Below are 22231 nucleotides of genomic sequence, written 5' to 3' on the forward strand. Positions count from 1 at the left end.
ACAAGTGAGAAAAGGCTCTGAGTCATTTTAATCTGTTGTTTTGCACTGTGTTTGTTAATTAAGTGTAGAGGTCACTGTTTATACGAAAGCAATCTACTACAGCGCAGCATTCCCAGTGAACCCAAACGTTAACAAGCAGGAGAGGACAATTACTCAACCTCATTTGAATAACAAGCTGCCCCAGTGTAAACTATTATGCAGCTTCAATCATCTAAACTAAATAAACACATATCTCCACAGGGCCTGACATACAATTACACAATACTCTGCAGAACTATTATCATCCCCAGCCCATCAATGATACAGCATCACTCACTCTTTTGAGGCCACACAACTGCACGCACACAGATTTTTGTGTTTCTGTCAGAGTCACTGAGTCCATAATAAAGTTCACTAACCTTGTTCCTTCCCTTAATTGTGCACACTCCTGTCTCACACACCTCGAGGTAGAGAGCAATGCCCCAGGCCTGTACCAATGATTTATATGAAAAGCAATTAATCAGAGCCATAAATGGAGTGCTTCACCGCAGCCAAGGAATCCTCATGAAAATCTACACCTCTTTTGCCTCCTGCTTCTTTTCCTCCTCCCAGTCTGACTAGGAAATCAGACAAATGAGTTTGGTATGTGCTGAGCTGAGACAAGCTTCATCAAACAAAAGACCGTCAAACAGGAGTTTCTTTCTTCACCTTCTTTTTTCCCTCTCCCGCCAGGGTGTCACAAATTGTAAAAGCAGCTTTAATCAATTAAACACAAATTTGAAGCACTGATTGTAGCTCATTAACCTTTTAACATTGGAGACCAGCTCAGTGTCTACAAATACATTTTATAGGGCTCTGGCAGTTTTATGCAGCTAGAAAAAGGGAAATGTTTTTATGAGGAATCAAAAATGTAAAGATATGATCACATGTTGCATCAGAGAGAGATTTTTCAGGATGAGATCATTTGGTGATTTGCAGCCACACAGCAGTGTCATGGTTCAAAGCGATCCCCTTTCAGGCTTGCCAGACCAAAAGACAGGAGGTGGACTTAGTGTCATGGTAAGAGGGTTTCCCTGTCTCCATCTGCATTACTTTACACCCACATCTGCAGCTAATTTCCTGCTCATATCTACAGCTGAATTTTTACACACCCCTACCCCTGCTGAGGTATCACTGTATGTTTGTGTTTGCACGAGTCAGACACTGTGCACAGTGTCTGCATGTGGTTTCAAAGAGACCTTTCTTGTTAAAACAACTGATACAGCCAACCCAGGAAAGAACATCAAGTTATAAAGTAATCAGTTGGTTAACTGAACACCTACCTCAGTAAGAGACAGAGCGGCTCCAAAAGTGTGATGTAAGAGTGGTCATAGAATAGATGAGGTCACTAATGTTAGACTTTAGTCTGTCTGGCACTGGCAAGAGATGTGTTATCCAAAGATAACATGCAATACAAAAAGCACCCTGTTTTATATAATATATTAGGTCAAGCATGAACACAATAGTGAATGGGATATTATGCTGGGATTACATATTGGTCAAGCACTCTCAGAAAGAAATGGGCATTAAACCCAAGCAGACAAATATGGTCAAGAAGTCACATTTCTTTGCAGCTGGCCGTCACCCAGGACAAGCCTGAACTTGGAGTACGTACAAAGAAGCAGTGTGACCCAAAGCCAGGCAAACCTAACCTAGCCTGGCAGAGGCCAGCACTCTGACCCAGGGTCACTCTCAACCAATTTTACTCAAAAACCAATAAACAGAGGTCCTGAAACCCACAATGACTCTACTCTCCCCCAAAATGCAGCCCTCACAATACACCCCTCTCTGTGGTCCTCCGACTGTTGACATGCATATATTGTGCCCAGAGGAGGAGGCGGCATGGCTGGGGAGCTCTACCTGCTGATGGACACACATAAACAGCACGACCCACAGAAACACACACGCAGCTAGAAAAATAGCATACAAAACTAAGCAGGCTGAATGAACAGCACCACTGAAAGACATGTCCAAACAAGCCGTGTTTTAGAATAGTGGCCCATGCGATCGTACTTTCACATGACCTACATATGCATTTGTGCCTGTTGAGGTGTGTGTGTGAGGGCCCAGAGAAATGAGGCTGCATTACGGGAGGTTTACGCCAACTGCTGCTGTTTAAACACTCAGGGGGCCCGCCGAGGCCTCTTCACCCTACTCAACACATTACCACAGGACGGCCTTCAAATAAAGCATCCAGGCTGGTAATTCTCCCCTGTGGGCCCCTGGACAACCCCCACCAATCCCTTCCACCCAAGTCAATTCTGGCCCAGCACTCCCTTTGCCTGGCTTGTGCGTCACGGCTCCACGGATGACAGGTTAATGAGGAAAAAATATTTTTACAGGATCACATTTCGACCAAACCCTGAGAACCAATGGCAGTGCTTTTATGGGCATCAGCTCTCAGACTGGGCACTTTTATCTCTTCATCTTCTCGGGTCTTTATGGGCAGGCGAACTCTTATGAATGTCTGACACAGACCACAGGTTACCGACTTGCAGTCAGATCCGCAGCCCTTAATCTCCGTCTTAAAACCCCACCTCAGATTTCTAACTGCAAGGCCTCCGCCCACACTATAAGTCTGCGTTTCTAACTGCATTTATGAAAGCAGCCCATTCTGTCGAGTAGGGCTTATCAAAGATCTGAATGTGGTCTCTTGCCAAGAAAAAAAAAACAAACAAAAAACAGACTTTCAGACAAAGCGGCGCAGCTGCACCAGGTTTTGAAAATAAATAGAGGTGAGGTGAAGTTAATGGTAAGGCAAACACCTCAGGTTGGCAGCTAGGGGGCTCTGGATCTGCTCAGCATGACACCATCTCCAAACTCTCATTTTTGCCCTTATGACCTTCAGACCTCCCCTTTGCTTATACTCTCTCTGCAACCCGCCCTCTCCCAACTCTGGCCTTCCACCAGCAGTAACACTGAATCTTCTAACCTAACCTCCCTGAACTCTGCTCCCTCAGTCTCTCACCCTGTCAGCGCTGACAGGGTGAGAGACTGTCAGCGACGGTTCAACATAAACACTGGTTTTCACTGTAAACCGTTTCTTAGGGTGCCAAGCAGTGGCTGGACCAAGCCCGTGCTCTAACCTGTTAACGATTTGTTAAAAACACAAAGTGTGGCAGGACAGAAGAGAGAGGATGAAGCATAAAAGAGAAGAGAAATTATCAAAACTTTAAACGAATGTTTCTGCTGAGAGGTGCGCTGTTGGTGGTCTCCTGTCAAGCTAAATCAAACAACAATGTTTCTGTCAGAAAGGCTCCAATTTAAAAAAGAAAAATTCGGGGGAAAAGGGGGAGAAGTGGAAGGCAGCAAAACAGCTAAGCTTTAGCTTATAAACTTCACAGACAGGGTGAAAATGGACCCCGTTGGATTTGATCTTATTTTGATGGGCACATGGTTTTTTAACTTGAGGATTGCTGGAAGGTAATGCTGCTGGTTTAGTAGAATAACAGCTTTTACGAACCAAGAGAATATTGCTTCTTCTGAGAAAAAGAACACAGGCAGACATGAAAGAGAGGGCTAAACACATAAAACTATTACAGTAAATGCGTGAGAAAGGCCGATCCGCACCGCGCCGAACAGTAAGTTTATACCACCTCCTCATGACTTACTGCACATTCGCACACAGATGGCAATTTGAGAAATGAGAACCTCACCACTGCGAGAGTAGATATCACTTCTGCCTGTAATAACATTAGACTGAAAGAGCAAAAACGTGTTGCCATGTTTTCATCTGAATGGAATCAGTTGAAAGTTTCTTCTCTTTACTCTCTATCAATCTTTCATCCCGACCAGCATGGCGGCTGTTTCCCCTCCTTATTTTGTTAAGAAATGTTGAAAGAAGGACAGAAACAAAAAGAATGAAAGACAGAGAAAAAGGGGGGCGTGGCGCTGTTCTGGGCCTACAGCATTAGACGACAGTTCAACATAAACACTGTTGTTCACTGTAAACCGTTTCAATGCTACTCATCAAAACCTACCAAAGCAGGATAATGTTTATGCCAGGAGCTCAACAATAATAAACAGGAATACGTAAGAAAGCGATGCCCTCATCAACAAATCTGACGCTGCCTTTAAAACAAAGCCGTGTACTGTAGCACGCGCGCACCGGAGGGGTGGGGGGGGGGGATGGGATGAGGGCTACTGTAGGGAAACACCCACCCTGAGATGCCTCAAGTTCACTCACCGTCACTCTTAATCTACCAAGACGCTCAACAAGTGACACACAAAATGTCAGGTCACACACGTACGCATAGCATAGTGTCTGATTGGGCCCCTTGAGTGAAAATAACACACATGCAGAGTCCTGATAGCTGCGGCTCGCTTGGAGGCTTTTAGCATGTCATAACCTGCCACTGCGTACCTGAAGAGGGGATGAGTGTGTTCGAGAGATTTACATTAATATACACTTCTGTAATGACTTAATACAGATTATTTCATTTTTACTTTTTGGGGACAGCTATTTCTATGATTTGATTTCTATGAAAACCTAAAAACAGATGACTGCGTACTGCTTTTCAAACCATTTGTATGCAGGTGAAAGTTAGTTCCTGTGTTGATACCAGAGCTGGGAGTCACTTTGTCATGTCTAACTGATGTCCTGAAAGCTAAGCTGATGCAGCAGGTGACAGAAAAGCCTGCAGGCACGCACTGATTAAAGCAAACGCTGCACCCAGAAACCAACATCAAATTTGTTCATTGCACGTATCCCGACATACTCTTGCACACAGTGGCTGACACCTGGATGGATTTATTTCAGGTCCACTGAATTCAAAAGCTTTGGTCATGTGAAAAACCCCCCCAAAAAAAAAAAAAAAAGACCCAAAAAACTTCTGGCTGCTGCTGTAGGAGTGACCGTCTCTCTGACAGTGTTTGTTGTTTGTTTGAGGAGGCGCTGGCTTTGAAAAGGAAAACAGAGGTGCAGCTGCTGCGAAAGGGCTCTTTAAAAGTCGGTGAAGTACCGCCGGGAAAATGAATAACGCTTTTCATCTCGCCTCCTTTTCTCATTTGGCACACATTTTGTCACTCCTTTCTTTCTCTCCATCTGTCCTCTTCCTCCCTCTTTTCACTTATTTTCACTCACTCACACTCTTTCTCGTTCTCTGTGGAAAATTTAATGGCTTCCTGGGCTCAGAGCGAGACATTCTTTCACTGTGAACAATAATAACAAGAATAAGAGGCACTTCATACAACTCTCTCGTTCCCTCGCCAAGCGGGTATAACTGGGTGTGTATTCTGTAGGGCTGAGTGTGTGTCTGTATATAAGCATGTACACCACACTTGAAAAGCATTTGAAATGTTAAGACCAGGTACTAGATTGGTTAAGCCAAGTGGGTGAGCGCTTCATTTGTTATCATCAAAGTCTGCTTATTCAGTACTCAAAAGTAACTTGCACAGACAAGTGCTCAGGCATATACACACTTCTGGAAAAGAAAAATGGAAAAAAAACACTACAGTGCAGAATGGATCGACTCTTTGTTCAGGTGAAGCTCGAAAATAAAAAGTGAAAAGATATCAAATGAAAGTTAATGAAATCTTGCAAGCAGCTGAAGCTGGATTGAAGAGAAAGGAATAAAACGTTGCAAGAAGAAGCTGAGCTGGTTTGCACATTAAGGATTTTATTTATGGTTTTAGCAGATAATTGGACGGTCACAGTCAAACTCAAGTGCTTAGGAAAAGCTGTATATTGTCTGTGAGAATCTGCAAAATGCATGCATCCAGTGACAAGTTTGTCTTTTGGGGGTTTTTTGTTAGTAAATGTGATTTGCTCTCCTGTCATCAGACACACTGACAACACTGGATGGAATCAGTAGAATATAATCAGTCCATCTAAAGCCGTGAAAGCAAGATAATTCAAATGAATGTTAGCGTTAACACACGAGAAGCATTGTGAAAGAAGAACAGTGGCAGAAGGGCCAAGACCTTTGGTCTCATTTAGCCTCCAACAGCTTCACCTTCTGCTCTCTACAGCTTGACATCACAGGGCCATGCAGGGCCAGAGAACCAGGGACAGGAGCCAGGGGCAGGATGTCACGTCAAACCCTGAACCCACCAGCCAAACCAGCAAGACTCTGTGGGACGCTCAGTCCCAGCTTTGAGAACAAAGGAGAGGGTCTGACACTGGCCAGGCAACCCTCTGTTCCTGGCTGGACTCCAAGTCTTCAAGGACCCTTTAAGGCTACTCTGCAGGACCATGCCCAGTCTCAGGCACTGTTAAGAGTTTTCAAACCATTTCGCATGCAGCGTTTCCTTTGCAGAGATGTGACCTGGTTAAAAAACTCTCCTGCAAAATTGAAACCTGCAGAACAGTAAAGTTTGTAGCCTGACAGCCAAGTCCATTAGAGTGATGAAGAATGAGGGTAAAAGACAGGTATCGCTAACGGATCACAAAAAAGAGCCACATGGGGCTCTTCTGCCCGCCTTCAGTGGCTCCCTGTGGCTTAAAAACACCCTTGATGACTGAGTTACTGTTACTAAATCTTTGCCTTAACTATATGTGGCCCACTCGTGCTTAGGTGGGTAATCACCCTCCAAAGACCCATTCTGGAGCGGGAAAAATGGTGGAACTTTTCCAGTTTTTTGGTAAAAATAACATTTTTAAACTAATTTTAGTCCAATACTTTCATAGCAATACCAAAGAATCAATTAAATAAATAGCTTCTGCAAAATAGTCACGTGTTAAAAGATTTAAACTACTTACAACTATTAATAATGTCAATAGGCTAATATGAGCCTCAAATATGTTTTGAGTATCCATACAGATGTTTTTGCTTAAAAAAAATGTCTCTTTTGATATTCGAGTTTTCCAGCCCCTTGTGTAAAAGTATACAGTAAAAAAAAAAAATTCTCACAGTGCAATATAAACAATACAGTCCTACACCTCAGGAAAATGGGAGTATGGCGTCAACAAGTGTGAAATTTAATACAGAAGAAACTGGTTTTACAATATTTTAACACTCGTCTCAGTGACCTGCCTTAGTAGAGCCTTTTATGCTTGCACTAACACTGATTGTGTCATCATTACCACATGCAGACAATACTCAAGGTGGGAATGGGAAACGCTTAGATCGCTTAGATTATTCGGTACATAGTAAAAAAACAAAAACAACAAACATTAAGATCATGAATCATATATCACCTCAAAAAGCTCAGATTCTCAGCATAAAACATGACAAAGGCCCAAATGGAGGGGCAGAAAAACTAAAGGAAAACTCACAGTAAATAATGGGAACAGAGGCTTTCTAGAAAAAGTGGCAAGGATGAAAAGAAGGGAGGGAAAGGTGTGCAAAATAGAGAGAGGAAGTTGTGTTCATGGGGCGTGAGTGGTGTCCAGCACAGTTCAGGAGCTGGTGTGTTTTTCTTTAAAGAAGCCGAGAAGCAGCGCTGAGATCCAGAAACCAGTAAACCTTCAACAAAAAAACAGTGTAGACACTGCCCCATCTAAGTGACAATTCCACAGCATCTCTGTGCATTATTGAGGCTCATATGCAAATCAGACAACACAAGACAGCGTGCATGTGCTCAGAGTACATTTGAATGTGTCTGTGTTCCTGTGGGATCGGGAAAGCCCAAAGGTGGGAACCGGGCAACCTTCTCACCCTCGTTCTGTGTTCCTCCCCAAGGGTAAAATAGGACCGAGTGGGGAGTTTGTGAACAACACGCTGCAGTGGCAAACACACAAGAGCAGATATGGGGGGCTGGGGGTAGTAAATACCAGAGCCAGGAGGAGTTAGGTGCTGTGGTAACAGAGTTCACAGACAAACACTGTGATCAAGATTCAACACACAGACACACACACACACACACACACACACACAAATAGAGCAAACACACTCATGTGTTCCATATACAGAGTCCCAAACTGAGAATTTGGACAAAGCACTATCCAAAGCAAGATGTAAATGGATAAAAAGATGTGGCACGTTGCCATAATCCCCAACAAGACATCAGTCTCCCATGGGCAAGAACAAGCTCTGGGAACATCTGAATGAAATGACAGTGAAATAGAGGAATTAGCAGATGAATGAGAAAAAGAGAGAAAGAATGGGAAAAACTTAGCTAAACCAAAGCACTTGGAAAGACTCCTTTCTTTCATCATCCTCCTAAGCTATAGATATTTCAGTGGTTTCTGGTGTGAACCGGGGTTATGTTTGTGAGTCCTGGCTCCTCTGTGTATCCACATTTATTATTTGTGTCAGTTTCTACAGCAGGTAAACTGCAGTGTATATGCAGATTTCTGTGCGTCCTGAACTCTTCTCACTGCTGAGTTATGGCTTCTGTCACCAGTGTAACCTCTCGCTAAACCTTTAATGTCTTCAGCAGCCTTATCCTCTCTTACTTCCCTGGATGTCCTCACTATCACTTTGCTTCCCTCACATGCTCTATTCACTCCATCAAATATACTGACTGTGTATGAATAAACTTTAACAGGAGCATTTGAGTATATACTCATGCTTGTGTTATAATCAAACCATCACTGATAAATGTTGCTAATCCAGATAAACTTATGGTGAATGAATTCCAAATTGTAATTTAGACTGTAATGTTAATTAAGGCAGGTGCTGGGATTTTATATAAAGAGATCTACAGGGCCCTTTGTGATTATATTATAAAGCTATAAATATTATGCAGCAAAATAAAAACTATTTTAGTACTTAATATTGGTATCTTACAAACAAAAGACATTACAGCATGTTGGTCACTGGCCTGAGACATGACGGGCAAGAGAGACAAAACTGAAAGAGTATAGAACAAAGATCTGATCTGAGATCTAAAAGGCCCAAGAAAGAAGAGCGAAAAGGTACATTTGAATTACAAGATGGCAAATCTCCAGCATACCAGTGTCGTAACAGGCCTCTTACTGTTGTACCAAAATGTTAAAATATAAAAGCATTTATATCAGAGTATAAAACACTTAAAGTCATTGATATGTGAAATCCAGTTTACAAAACCTCAACAAGGTAGGACCCCAGTGCTGAAATTCAAATATATTGTCAATATAAAGTGTGATAACTATAAATGTGCTGTACGTGTGAGATAATGCGTACCTTATACCGCATCTTGGGGCAGGAGTGAATGTAAAAGCCCAGGTAGTAGTAGGACAGCTTGGGAGACTGTTTCTGCAGCTGCTTGGTAAAAGCGATCTCCCTGTGGCAGGAAACACACAAATGCACCTTGTCAGAGAGCTAAGTGTAAGGAAAAGGCTTCGTGCTTTTTGAAACATCACATACTGTATTCAAGCAGCATACAGTGCCACTGCGTCTTAAACGGATGGCTCGATCCGACATCACTTTCCTCATAGCTGGAGTTTGTGCACCACAGGGCACCAATTTCAATTTCCCATGTAGAAAAATCCTGGTTGCAATTTACACAGTTATTTTATTGTCAGGTTAATTCGATTATTTACTGCAGTGTTTACTCTTCTGAACAATATGAACCCTGATGATGAGCTGATTCGGAGTTTCGCACAGTTTTAACTGCATATGCAGGGATGCTGCATCAGAAAAGTATCAATTTTTAATAACAAAGCAACAATAAAGGAATTAATAAAACATTCAAATTGATACATCAAAAAATACACCAATTAATTTAAAATGTGTTTTCACTTACAAGTTAGTCCATCAGTAGCATATAAATGGCACTTGCTGCTATGTCTAGAGCAGTGCCTAAGCTGAGGAAGTAAACACCCACACTCAAAAAGGCAGGGGTTTTTTTCGCCTTCTTTTTGGTTTCATGTCATTACACAAAAACAATTGCCTTCTCTCTATCAGCCCTGAAGCAGAGAAGAAGGTGCTGAAAAAGGAGGAAGAGAGTGTGTAAAATAAAGATTTAGAACTTGGAGGATTTATACACCTTCTCCAAATACAGTAAATGTCTCGCCTGCTTTATTTTTCCCCAATAGCTTCTTCCTTAATTGCATCCTTTTACTGAAAGCCTATTTTCTCCTTTCTCTCGGCCGTTTCCTTCGCTATTCCATAACTAAATTCCAGCTCCTGTTTTTTTCCCCCCCTATCCTTTTTGTTTCACTCTTCCTTCCACTTCTGTGTTTCACCCGCTTAAATGAAGTGGGAGAATTCCCATTCTTACAAGACTTAACAGACAGAGAAAGAGGCCTTAAAATAAAATAGATGCACTGAAAAATAAGACATGGGACAAAGCAAGCCAAGCAAGGGAGGTGGGGGGGAGACTGGGGGAGAGAGAGGGAACAGGAGGAGAATATAAAAGAGGAGGGTCAAGAAAGAGAAAGGGACGGAGAAGAGAGGCAGCAAGAGAGAGGTGCTAGAAGGTCACCCGCTTGCTGCCAGGTTCCTGGGTTCCCATCCCCTCACCACAAAAGGGCCCGACAGGCCTGAATCAGGGAAGAAGGGGGGGTCAAGAGAGGCGAGGGGCCCATTCACAAAAAGCCATAGGCCCCCTTCACTTGAGGCCTTCACACCCCCCACCTCCACCCCCATGGCAGCAGCTTGAGTCCGCCATTATCCCCTCTTCAGCCATCTGACACTCCAGCACAAGCCAATTATCAAGCCCTCTGCTCCTGCACAGCTTCCCTCATACTGATGTGCATACGCAAGCACACGGTTCATAATAATGCATGCTATGAGATGCTTTTTGCAGCTTTGCATGCACGTGGAAACATTTCGTTATCTAATCTTACAAGAACTGTGTTGAGCGTCTAGTGATGGGAAGCACACAGATACTTATTTTATTGTGTCAGTATTTATGAGTAATCTATATAATATATATGTGATTAAAACTGGGGCCACTGCAGGAATTTTTGCCATTCGACTCCATGTTGATTGGACTCAAATTGCAATCTTTGCAATTTTGTTGCAAAATACTGCAAATATATTATGTTTAAGTATGTTAAAAGTGGATATTTTAGTTATCTAGAATTATTTTTTTTAATTTTTACTTTTCATAGGCTGTGTGCGCATTCAACTACAAGGCTGTTTACAGAAAAATATAAACACTGAATCAGATTAAGCCTGATTAAGAAATACAATATATTTTGGTTTGGGATCATTGACGACAACATAATCAGGACATCCTCGTAAGAGAGATCCAGGTTTAACACCAGCTGTGTTCCCTGTACGCAGTGCTTCAGGCACCTCATTATGCGCCTCTTTTTTTCCCCTCTTCCTTCTGTCCTCGGGGGCCTGTGGCAGAAGGAGCAGCACTCTTATGAGAAATCTCTCAACATCTCCCTCTCCTGTTTCTCCTGCTGAATCGCACATACAAGCATACGGACACAGCTAAATAGCGAGCACAGTGCTGTACTTGTTTTAGTATTGTTGTAATGCCTGACGTGCAGGCATATCTTATTTCAGCTCTGACATTATCTAAACGCTACACGTGATTTGTAAAATGATAAGTGAGTAAATACACAAATCAGAACTCCCAAAGAGGTAATGGTGTAAAATTCCAGAACTTTCCATGAACTCTTGTTACTAAAAAAATAGAAAAAGAAAGGAAAATTACCAGCATTTTTTTTTTTTTTTACGTACAATTCTTCTGTGATTTTTTTTTTTAAACACTAGAATGAACTTGATTGTAGCTGAAAAGTTAAGTTTCCAATCCAACAGGGCCTGCTGTAGGAACGCCATCTAACGTAATGAATATATGCATCACAAGGCCAGAGAGGGGGTGAGAGGGCCACATGCATTCTGTACAGCAAGTTTTGAACAGAGTCAGCCAGTCCAAGCAGACTAGGGAGTGTCCAAGACCTGATCAAAGACCGTTCTCTGGTGTCTGTAAACACGTGGGAGGATTTCAGTCCCGCTGGCTCCCTTCTCCAAGGCCTCCTCCACACGTCGAGCACTCTGTGTTACTCTTGGAGTCAGACTCTTGCAATAATAAGTGATGGAGGGGTGGGCTGTGTGCTTAGGATGACCGAGGTGTTCCCTCTATATGAGAAAAGTCTGATCCTGTGCGCGACTGCACATAAACGCTCACAACTCCCATTTTAACACCTGTGCACACCAACTTTAAAGCGAAGATCACCCGGTCCCTCGCATATGTGCAGAGAAATTTTTAAAAGCCTTTCTCGCATTACTGGGTTACATTTTAACAGGAAACGCCAGACATGTGCACCTATAGAGTATGCGTGAGTTCTCTTATTTCAACCTGGGAGAGAGAACTGTCATCAGCTGAACCGCAAAACAGAGCACTGCCTCAACCAATCAAGTGTGAAGAAAGAGGTATTTTTCCCTGACCTAGAGTACTGTGGCACTTATAGTATACAGTTCTAAAGATAAAATGTGGGAGGAGCCAAATAGACCAAGAGTCAGGGGGGGGGAGAGAGAGGTTAAGAGGAGGGCAAACATGAGAGGAAGGAAAGTGAGAAAGCATCAAAGACAGAACAAAGACATTGGGGAAGAAAGAATGAAAGGAATAAGAGACAAAGCAACTTCTTTCTTAAAAGGAGCCGCATGTTGCATTTCGTAATCATTGCTGTGGTCGTTTAAGACCAACTGTAACGCACTCTGTGGTGCTGCCGTGAGTAATGTGCGCACCGGTGAGGTTTTATTACGCCAAGCCCTTTAAAAACACCACTGGCATCATGTCCCAGTGGCTTACTTCTGTCCTCACAGCAGTTTTTCACGTAAACAGCAAGCACATTGTGTTTGAGTCCTGACAACAAACCTGAGAGCAGAGTAGGAGCCCAGAGACAGTGAGTTAAAGTCGGGATGGTAGTACAAGTAGACGGAGGACACACAGGTAGGCAGGATATCAATCACCCCCACTGCCACAATACGTCCATCCAGCCAGTACTGCTGGTGGAAGGAGCCGTAGCCCACCTCAGGCCCATCTGGAGCATATTCTGCCTGGGGGAAAGCAAACAGAGTGAAAAGTTTAAGAGAAAATAGTCACTAGTCAGAACAATAGCAGTACTCTAGTGCACAGTATAGTTTGCATGTAAAAATATATAAATCGCAGAGGAACGAGAATGTGGTATTTAATAGCGCTCGTTTACTTTCTTGCACTGATCCACTTTCTTTTCTGCACACTCACACCTGTATGATGTTGTATTACAGACCGTGCTTCTCCCTGCCAGGCCTCACGCATTATGTGTGGGGGTGTACAGTAGCCTCACGTTCGGCCTGCTAATGGCTCCCAAATGTGGAGTGAAAGCAGGAGCAGAGTTGGGGGGGGGGGGGGGGGGGGAGTGGGGGCACTGGCCACAGAAACACTCCGGGAGAGGATTTTAATAAAAAGACCCTGCATGAGCAAAATCCATTTCACCAGGCGGTAGTGGAGTGTTGCCAAGCTTTCCTCCTATATATGTCTGCGTCTGCACTCCCCCTGCGGCACGAAAGAATGCGGGTGTAAGTGAGCACCCATGCACCCGGGCCTCCCTCCATTAATGAAACTGTTAAGTTTTTGTAACACGTTGCGTTTCTCACAGGGTTACTGCATGCTGGGTTTTTCAATCAAGTCAGCTGACTTCTTTTATCCCAGAGGCTTAAATCTAGAGGCTTGGGGTTTGGGGTTAAAAGTCATATTAAGCAAGGGTATTGGTTTATGTTTGTGTATGTGTCTTTCTTCAGCGTACTAGTAACAGGATCCGTCTCCTTCTCCAGCCTTCATCTGGACGCAGTTAAGAAGCACAGACGCTGCTAGTTATCACAACACTGAGAGAGCTAGATCACTAATCCAGTGCGCCACTGGCCCTGCGCTCTGACCAAGTTAAACCTGACCAAATAGAATCTCTCACCCACTCCCACACACACACACCTTCCTGCAGCTCTGTGACCCCAGCAGACTGACAGTTTTCTTAAGAAGGACTGATAATAAAAGTTATATCCCTTTAGGTCAGGCCTTTGGGTACCCAGGTGTAATTAACTGCCTGACACAATCAATACCAGAGGTCATTTTTGTGCGCGCACGTGCTTGTGTAGATAGGAAAGGATAATTAAATTACCTAACAGCTCCATAACAGAGGCCACATGACGTTAGATGTAGATTATGAGGTATTATTGAGCTTTAGCTCCGACCAACAGATGATTTAAGAATAAAAATGAACAAACAGTCAGCTGGCGATGGTGGAGGACAACAATGACCGCAACTCGATAAAGCACTGCCTGATGCAACAGCTGAGTGCCTCTAAATATGTGTGTATCCATAGCTGGGGGGAACTGTTGGTCCGATGTTCTAGCACCATTTATCACTAAAACACCAGAGGCTTTGTCAAAAGGAAAGAGCACAAGATGATTTTTCGTAACGCACGTTCAGCATACACACTTGAGCGCTATTATTAATGTGAGTGCTCATGCAAGAGATGCAATGGCTGCCTGAGTGTGTATGAGAGTGTGTTTGTTTATAAGCTCGTACCGCGCTCAAGCCTGATCTTGTCAGACTGACCTGTGCATCACCTCAAACGACAGCTTAATGGTTGTGTCCTTGCAACTGTGACAACAATCTAAACATTCCCTGGAACACTTCTAACCACCCCAGAGCTTCCCAGCAGCCCCAAATCACTCACATATGGCCTAAATACAGGGCTATGTGTGTAGCACGTTTGATAAAGCCATGAGGTGGTATACCGTGTGTTTATTTCAACCTGCTCAGGGAGACATTTAGTTAAACTTCTGCTGAATTAGAATAATTGGATTTTATGAACCCTTCAAGGACAAAAATGAGCTTATATTGCCTTTATAGACACTTTATCTCAGACTTGAATGGTTAAGTTAGCTTTAAGGAAGAAGCCTAAAATAAAGACGGATGATGTGAACAGAAATGAATATGACAATGATTGTCTTATATTTCACTGTAAATTGTGCAAAGATAAACATAAATTTATGCAAAGTTCTAATTTAGCATAAGCAACACGTTTAAAAGGTTAGTTCAGGTTAAAAGAAATAGAGAAAAAGTTTTATGACTGTAAAACCAAGTGGTAGAACAGGGACATATCACAACTAAAAAGTTTAATAAGTGAATTTGGTGTTCAAAAAAAAAAAAAAGTATCCTAGAGAGGCTGAGGCACTCAGAATGTGGAGAGTTTCACCACCCTGTAAAAGGCTGCGTGGGCAAGTAGCTCAGGAATTTAAAAATACTGTTTTACAATGCAAAATTCCAGAAATTTGGATGATAACACCACCTACAATGAGACGTTTTGCAGACTATTCTGAGATGTGTGAACAAAGTATGAGTAATATTAATAAGAAATTGGTCAGAGAGAAGATCCACCGATATAAGTGCATTAAAAACAGACAGTACTGCAGAGGAAATCCCAACACTGGCTCAGCAGCACTTCCAATGACCACTGAAACAGTTTGTTGCTAAATGCACAATATTCTATTTTTGCAAAGAAAAGAAACAGAAAACACATCAACGAGATCCAGAAATACGACCCCCACTGAACTAAATTCATGGATGCTGCATGCGGTTAGGGACCACCTCGCTTGAAAGCAACATATACGACAGCATCCGTGATGGCGCACAAAGCACAGGTAACTTGCACACCTGTGAAAGCACCATTAATGCTAAGTGATAATGTAATGATTATGAGGCAATACACTCTAAAAGGGAACCTCTTAGTCTTTCAGTTCAGATGTTTTTGTTGCATTTCTCAGTCTGGCAGCCTGCCTTTGTCGTTTCAAAGAGTTCACTAAATTCGAGCAGGGTGCTGCAGTAGGAGGCCACTGTTCCAACGGGTCTGTTTGTGAAATCTCTCCCTTTCTAGATATTTCACAATAAACTGTGATCAACTGTAAGTGGAAGCATTTGGGAAGCAACTCAAGAGTCAGACCATGTAAAGTTACAGAGTGGGGGTCACCGAGTGCTGAGATGAACAGTGCACAAAAGTCAAGTCTTGAGTTCCAAACCTCTTCTGACAGCAACATCAACGCAAAAACTGTCGGGAGCTTCATGGTGTGGTCTTCCAAGGCCAAGCAGCTCCTGTAGGTGTTAAGTGAAGGTGGTCCAGTACTTTTGTCCATACAGTGGATGCTGCAATCCAGCCATCTTTTTCAAGAAAGACCTTACTTATTTTAAAGCAGTTCTCTGGAACCTTTTTTACTGAGTCATGTTAAGTTCAACTCTGTGCTTTTGTTTACATATTATTTTTGTCTGTTTTTGATTTGGTTTGACCATTACACAACTTTTGCAGTCCCACCTTTCTGGAAATGGGTTCCTGGCATCAAAACTCACTATGATCACATGTTTTTTTTCATAATTCAATCAAATTTCTGTGTTCCAACATTTGACAATGCCTCTTTGTAAAAATTTAAGACCAAAAAGAATAAGGTTAAAATTATTTTTCACATCCTTTTTTTGGTATATTCCATATAGTGATCAAAGTCTTTTGGAAAAGTCTGCATTTCTTTACATAGTAAAAAAAATTCTCTGACAAAATGCTAAGAAGGGAAAGACAGAGATGTCCAAACTACAGAAGAAAAGACTGAGAAGCCAGAGTCCTGCACCCCTGTTACTGAGTGTAGGTTGTTTATTCATAAAAGGAAAACTGAATGAGGAGACAAATCCCACAAAACCCATAACACCCTGTGTTTCTCCTGCACTGAAGTGCTCATCATGTTTGGAGACAGGCAGAACCAGTGTGTTTACATTTCTGCATTTGTGTGTAAAAGCATCTGAAAAACTCTATGACATATTCTGCTAACTTAGTTTCAGCATGAATCCTCTACAGTTTTGGTGAAATCAAACAATTAGACTACCTGTGTCCCAATTACAATTTGGAAGCATGCATTTCTCATACATTTTTAAAAATGCAGGCTTATATGTGAGCTGATGAACCACAGAGTTTGCTGGTCCATGTGGTGAGTGTCTGTGTATTTTAATAGCACTCTGATTGGACACAGATGGAGGCCAACACGCAGAGCTACAGCAGAAATCCATGTATAATAATTCTGAAATGGAGAGCGTTTGGAGAGAGACAGGGGAGACTGAGATGAGAGGATGAAAGAAGGAAAGAAAAACAAGTTGCACAAGAGGACGCCGAATGAAAAGAGATGGCCTCCTCAACCGGCAGAGAGGAGGGGACACTGAAGGCAGGAAAATATGCGAGGTAGTGTGGCACAGTTTTGGTGTGCACATGTGTGCAGAACTGTGTAATTCAGCTGCCTGGCCGCCAGCCTTGACGAGGTGATAAAAGCTTGTTTCCTATAAACACTAATGATGTTCATTAGCGGAGACCTGAGGGGGCCCACGGGGCAAAAGAGAGTGACTGCGTTTGTGTCAGTCAGTCTGCGTGTGCTCTGGACCTCAATCCCATTAAAGTGGCTGTTATAAGTACCCATCCTGGGTCTAATTGTTGGTGTAATTGTCCTGACCCAAGAGGTCCAGTGGCATTTCTGAAGCCTGCAGCTCAACAGGCCTGACAAGTGCTCAGTGATGCCTTACTGCAAACTTGCACCTCACAGCAAACACCACCAGATTAACCACCAATGCTCTTCCAGATCCTTCTGTATACAGATTAAAGCATCTAAAAATTTACACAGTAAACAGATTACAAGCAAGATTTCACTAATTAATGCACCAGAAGCTGCCATTAAATTTCTAATGGTGCCTGAATAATTGCTTCTTGTTAAGTGGGCCCACACAATCTCCTCATCAACCTGTAATTTGTACCACGCCACGCAAAGTAATGGGCAGTGGTATAAATGTGGTATGTTCTATCCCGTCAAAGCCAGAGGGAAGGACTGCTCTGAAGACCTTATGTTCAACACAGTTGCAATCTGGACACCACATTTACCATTTTCCTCCTTCGGCACCCCCTTTCACTAACACAGGGCTAAATTAAAACCCCTCCGATATGAAACAAAAACCCCTTCCCAAATCCCTCAGCTCCACTCAATCCAGCTGGAGGGCTCTCTAAGAGGCAGACCAAAGGTAGAGGGGTTGGTATGTGCTGAAAAAGGGCAACTAGTTTAGATTTTCTTTCTTTTGACTGAATGTGATGAGGAACTAAAAACCAAAACCCCGGGCGTTTTTCAAGTCATTATCATAATCTCCATGACAGTAATTTCAGGAAGACCCTCTACTGGTTGGGGCAAATCATTCCAGGTAACACATTTGGATGAACAGAGACATTTAAAAGCAGGGGGTTATTAAACTGTCAACAGGCCAAAGGAAATACATACCTCTAGCGGTGAATCACAGAGAAATCTCTTGAACTGTGGAGGAAAGCGGGGGGGGGGGGGGGGGGGGGGGGGGGGACAGAGAGAAAAACAGTTAGCTCTCTGGGTCAGCAGCTCTTTTGAAAGAGGCATAAATGAAAACCATACATGTCTCCTTTGCTGTTCTATATAACTTATCCCTCCCTGTTTTCTTTCTACTCAGGTGTCACATTTCAAATGAAGCCCTCCATTCACTACGGGGCATAAAAAGGAAAACTGTATTTATACAAATGAAAACATTTACCCTATCAACTGCAGCTCGCACTACAGGGAGGACACCGTGACAGCAAAAATAAGCAGTGCTCCCAATGTCAAAATGGTTTCTCTCTCATTTAAAACACCACACCAGATATTGATTACTGGGGTGGGGGTGGAAAATATGTAATTTTTCTTCCATTCTCTCTACCGTTTCCTGGAGTTCATTTTTAGCAGTGGGGTTGAGAGCGGTGTCCATGTTTAGGTCCAAAACTGTTTTGTAATGACAACCAGAACGCCAAAGTGGTGACTGACAGATTTAAGTTTACTCAATGAGCACATAACACAGACCCTTGCTCGTATTTTACAAAGACATGCTACAATCGGACAGTGAGGGTCCAGATGTGAATCCATAAACAACGATACACACTATATTGCACGATGACCCTTATCCGTGAGCAAATGCATTTCCATTCATAATTATTTTGTGTTGCTTCTGATTCTATCCAACCAGCTACAGCTTGAACGCTTGTTAAACGGTGATACTAATTTTCAGTCCATCTGATTTGTGCTGAAAATATTGTAAATTTTTCATTATGACTAACTTGTATATCAAAGTAATCTAATTTGTTATATTATGTCCTGAAGAATAACAGTGTAAACAAAAGCCAATAAAAATTAGCACTTGCAATTTTATTTCCATCAAAGTTGCTGACAATGAAATGAGACTACTTATTTTGTTTTTATAGCATCTAGACTGACTGTGTTAGCCATTTAGAGACAGATTATCTGTCTTTGCTTATTATTAACACGTAGGTTCTCTAGGAGTTGCCAGAATTTCCCAGAAGCGCACCAACATGCTCTGCTTGTGAGTAAGTGACTGAGTATGTGCACAGCAGTAAAGCTAGTAATCGTAATGACTGCTCAAGGCATGGTTCACTAGGTGGGGCAGTGCTGGCTTTAGTGCACCTCGCAAACCCAGCCAGCAGCCTGAGCTCATCCAACAGAGTGTGTGTTTCCTTCTGCATCTGCCACAGAGCTGGTGACACTAATGCAGTGTCACCAGCATGGGAGATGTTTTTGGCAGAGCGCAGTGAAAGGATGATGAACTGTCATCCGTCATTTCCATTTTACCTTTGACTGACACCAACGACCATTTTTACCATCTTTTAAACTCCCTCACTTAAACTGGACTCTCATCAGAAAAATGACGACATCCATAAGAAATTTAAGTCGTAAAAATAAGCAAAAAATTTAAAACGAAGGATTGCAACAAAAGAAAAGACTTAAGCATAAAGCACTCAAAACAACAAAACTATTCATGCATTGCAACGGTGCACACAGCTCTTGCAGAGGGGTGTTGATGTGGGCTATAAAATTCTCACAAACCTTGTCCCCTGCGGTGCTGAATACTACAACAAGATGCCTTTCCCCGGGACCCAACCTCACACCAAGATGAAGTGGGGATGAACAGAAATCTATGGACTGATGATTTTCACCCTGCAACTTCCCAAATATTAGTGGAACTTTACAGTCTCCTCTTCAAAGCCACTACACAACCCCATAAGCTTAGGTTGATCTTTGGACAACACTATGCATTTCTACACATTTTTCCCCAATTCCCCTACTAAACAGAAAAGTATGTTGCACAGTTTTTTTAACATGTTTCAACAGAAGTGCAATGACAAGATCTGTTGAGTCGACAATGATCTTCGCTCATGCAAAAAACTTGCCTGTCAAATCCCCTGGCCTGTGTAGCCATGCCAGTAGAATGTAATTTTCCACTCCTACCTCTGCAGTGACTACTGCTCTGCCAGTCGACAAATTACCAACAGCAAAGACTCCCACTGTGCAGTACTGCTGAAGGGCACAAATGAAACTTTTGTTAAAAACTTACAAAAAAAAAAACTAAACTAAATGGTTTAGCAAGTGAACAACAGCTGCAGTTATTAGATGACCTCATCTGTAGAGGCCAAGCTATAACGTGTGCTGCTGAGTGTGTGTGAGAGAGAATCTCACACTGACCTTGTGGTGAAATCCTGATTTGATTAGGAAAATATAGAAAATATACGTGTGATCTTTTACTCATGTATGCAACTTTGCATATGTGTGTTTTCTGAATACCTCCTGACCCTCTTTCTAATTCTTCTTTTAATCAACAGTGCAGTGTAGCTTGGTTTGCCTGAAATCACTCTCCTGCAGCACAGCAGGGTTGACCCCCTGTTTGTTCTCTGACAAACAACAGCTCTGTGAGGCTGACACACGTACACAAACTCGAGTGTGAGTGCACTCACTGGAGGCATGAATGCATATGAAAACAGCTACAGCTACTCCTGTGCTTCCATCTCTTAATACAACAGCACATCAACTACGCTCTATTCAGAGCAATGACTGAACACATGGAGTTCATCACTTCCTCTCAAACTCTCCCTTTCTTACAGCAAACACTCATCTGTGTACGATTAGGAGTGCAAGAAGCCGTCTCAAACACACACACACACACACACACAGATTGCATATAAACACACGCATCTGCTTAAGCCTAATTGCTACTTAGACCTCTCGTCATTGTGCTCTGTACTCTCTAAAATTGTACTGTACTTATTTGAACAACAAGGTTTCACCCTTTAAATGTCTAACACTCTTTTTTTCCTTCACAAACATGCGTCCCTGTTCATTTTAGAGGCGTTCAAAGCAGTTCCAGATAATACGAGGAACTGGGTGGACAACGGCAATGTGGTTTAGATGGTGTTATTGAATGTCTCTGCTATGCATAACCATGTTGCAAATAGCTTTGACATAGTCTGTGCCAAAATTTCAATCATTTCTTCCATTTTACGGATGACTGTTACTGCCATGTCTCAACTTTTTCCGTATATTTTTCTCCAAGTGTCTTGGTAAAAGTACTGGCCATCAAGCAGAGTAAATACAGATTTAACAGGGTTTGTTTTCTTGAAAATGAAAGCCACATGTGCAGGAACTGAGAGTCATGGCTCAGCACAACAGTTAAGACCAATAAGTGCCAGCGAGAGTGTTTGTATATGCATGCATCTAAATAATTGCCAGTGTGGGCTTCAACTCTGTCAGGAAACAATGACTGGACGCGGAAAGAAAAACGTCTGGCTGCCTTTCACTTGTGGCATGACAGGAAATGCATACATCCTAAAATAAACAAAGCAATTACCCTCTAGGACATCTTACTGTCTAATACTGTTGAACAATCTTGGCAAGGTATTTCAGCTTGCACGCACACAGAAGGTCTCCCATCACTTTGTTCAAACATAGGCTGACAACAATCTAGATCCTATCCCGAGGGAATACTTTAATGGATTAATAAATACCTAAACAAATGCTAAATGGATCAACTTCTTAAGTAGCAGCAGCAGCAGCAGCAGGCAAATGGCATTTCACCAAAATGTGCCATCAACAACAAATTTCCCTTATTCAGGACAATAGGTGGAGGGAGATGGGGGGTGGTCCAAGATTCTGGGAATAAGAGGAGTTTACCAGGAGCTTGACGGGCAAGACAATAAAATCAGTAGTGTTATGGGCTCGGGAGTGGGTGTCACAGTATTCCAACTAGGGGGAAAATAAAGTCATATTTGTTTGAGTGGGAACAATTAAGGTCTGGCTCTGTATATAAAATTACTGTAGCGCAACTGGAGAAAAGAAAAGTCGTCAAACCACAGTCGCTCAGGTTCAATCGAACATGCCCTGGACTAGCTTTACTTCAGCCGAAGACAAAAACGTGTCCTAATAGAGCAGCAACGTCAGGGGTTGAAAAATGAAGTGGATTTTACAAAAACTGCAGTTCCTCCAGTGACCACTTGACACAGGCTCTATAATCTGAGTCAATCCTCTAGACCAGTGGTTCTCAAACTTTT

The 22231-nt window shown here is 42.5% G+C and overlaps 1 protein-coding gene across 6 annotated transcripts in view; it reads right to left on the bottom strand.

Annotated features, from left to right (window-relative positions):
* Positions 1 to 22231, bottom strand: part of ate1 (arginyltransferase 1) — a 57210-nt gene that overhangs the window by 18459 nt on the left and 16520 nt on the right. For 5 of the 6 annotated variants that reach the window (XM_085182096.1, XM_085182098.1, XM_085182101.1 and 2 more), the window contains 3 exons: positions 18117 to 18149; positions 12661 to 12842; positions 9066 to 9165 (listed from right to left, as the gene is read on the bottom strand). In XM_085182096.1, the coding sequence (XP_085038222.1) occupies positions 9066 to 9165; positions 12661 to 12842; positions 18117 to 18149 (315 nt within the window). The remainder of the gene's footprint in view (positions 1 to 9065; positions 9166 to 12660; positions 12843 to 18116; positions 18150 to 22231) is intronic. The other variant, XM_085182100.1, reaches the window with a different exon arrangement.

This window comes from Neolamprologus multifasciatus, chromosome 13 (genome assembly GCF_963576455.1).
Source record: "Neolamprologus multifasciatus chromosome 13, fNeoMul1.2, whole genome shotgun sequence".
NCBI classification, from domain to species: Eukaryota; Metazoa; Chordata; class Actinopteri; order Cichliformes; family Cichlidae; genus Neolamprologus; species Neolamprologus multifasciatus.